At 23.3% G+C, this 2,032-nt stretch overlaps 1 protein-coding gene across 1 annotated transcript; it reads right to left on the bottom strand.

Moving 5' to 3' along the window:
- Positions 1–814: 814 nt before the first annotated feature.
- Positions 815–1,942, bottom strand: PCYB_004120 (hypothetical protein; the record flags this gene model as incomplete). The annotated part of the gene is made up of 2 exons (XM_004227833.1): positions 815–1,780; positions 1,922–1,942. 2 exons carry the CDS (start codon positions 1,940–1,942, stop codon positions 815–817), a joined length of 987 nt encoding a protein of 328 aa, XP_004227881.1.
- Between the last annotated feature and the right edge of the window lie 90 nt (positions 1,943–2,032).

The following is a 2,032-nucleotide window of genomic DNA, read 5'->3' as shown; positions in this document are numbered from 1 at the left end:
TGTTTCCTTTTATTTTTTTTTTATAAAGTTATTATTTTTTTTATATAAAATATAATTATTATGATAAAATTTAATTATACAACTACCGATAAAAATTATTATATTACAAATACTGCATTATTAATATATGATTTTTCCCCATACTATACTAAAACCTTGAAACCTGAATCATAAACCGAGGATACGTTGATATATTTTTATTTATTTAATTATATATTGGAATCCTTTTGAAATATATAGCATGTATTTATAAATAAAATTGATTAATCGTGTGAATGACATATATATGGTTCATTTAAGTTATTAGAACATATTAATTATTACAATATAATCCATTTTATGGGATCTTATTTTAAATAAGATGTATTTTCTTTAATTTCTTAACATTAGTATATATACAAAGGATATAGGCATATTACAAAATTTTCCTTATTTCTTAGCATTTTATGAATTGTTTCTTGTTTAATATTTTTGTTACTAAATAATTTGTCGCAGGAGAATATCATCTTATATTATTTTAATAATGGTATTACAGTTTATATAACTTTTTCAATATAAGATAGTACTTTTGAATGTAAATAGATATTGGGTGTTAGGAAAAATTACTCATTTTATACAGAATTATATTTTATGCGATATATCATATCACCTGAATTTATATCCCGAATTTGTGCACTGTTTAATAGAAATTCTCGTTCGTTTTTTTTCATATTGTCCATTAATTTATCTCTTTTTAGTATTTTTGTATTTACCCAGTTTCCCAAGGGCGTAAACTAACAATTTAATGAATAATTATATTTGAAAATATAATTCTTTATTTTTCATAACTTTTCATCATAACGTAATACAAATATTCATACAAAGTGATATTATTTTTTATATAAGTTTTTCTTACCCTATATATTATTATTAGAGGTAAAACAAATCCTAAAAATGTACCTATAATAATCCCTACGGGGGGTTGTGAATTCGCTCTAGGAGGGTGTGCTCTGATATCATTAGTACCTGACAGTGTATTGCTTAAAGTATCTGTTCCTACCGTGTCATTTTTTATATCTTGTGCTCCAGGTGATCCTTGTAATTCTAATACCATATTGGTGGTTTGCATAGATGTATTTATTTTTTCTGAATTATGTAGTAGATCCTTGCAATTATAAGAGTAAATAAGTGAATCCGAAAATTTCAAATAGCAGTCACTTGTTAGGGGTGGTTCATTCTCTTCAAGAATAACCTTAAGATGTTTTAAATTTTTACAAAACATAATATCATCTCGATTGATATATTCAAACTTTGGATTATTATATGCTCTAGCGCATAAATTAGCATAATAACATGATGTACTAGAATGCTTATTAGAAATATAATAGTGACAATTCTCGTATGCAGTACGTAGCAAATCAAATTTATTATATTTATCGAGATCCAAGTAATATATTTTCGGCAAACATAAATTCATTATCTTATTATTATTATTCTCAAGATTCATATATTTAATATAAATATGAAAAATAGATGATTTTGAACTATAATACTTGCGCACTGATTTATTTAACAAGTAGTTTATGTATTGACAACAATTTTTGTTTTTACACTCTTCCTCATTATTGAAATTCCTTAAGTATTTTCTTAGCATCAAGCAATCCTTAGTAATATTATGCTTATATTCTGTTTGATCTCCGAGAACATCATAAGGAAAAGAATTAAATTCATTTGCATCAATATAACCTCGAATCTTCATATACACATCATGATTATATCTATATTGCTCAAAAGAATTATACTATAAATTAATAGAGTTGAAAAAACATATAGATACAATAAACACTATTTTTTAGAAAGGGTACAATATATTCACGTAGCTATAAATAATTTAATAACAATATTCTAGAAATAATATATTTAATATAAAAATGTATCTTACATCTTGATTGTTGTCATCCATCTTATTAATTCTTAGATAAATGAAAAAAATAATAGATTATATTTTATTATTGTAAAAATAATAAAATCTCAATAGGGTATAATTATATAT

Source organism: Plasmodium cynomolgi (genome assembly GCF_000321355.1).
Source record: "Plasmodium cynomolgi strain B DNA, scaffold: 0432, whole genome shotgun sequence".
NCBI lineage: Eukaryota > Apicomplexa > Aconoidasida > Haemosporida > Plasmodiidae > Plasmodium > Plasmodium cynomolgi.
This window is presented reverse-complemented; position numbering and strand designations above follow the sequence as displayed.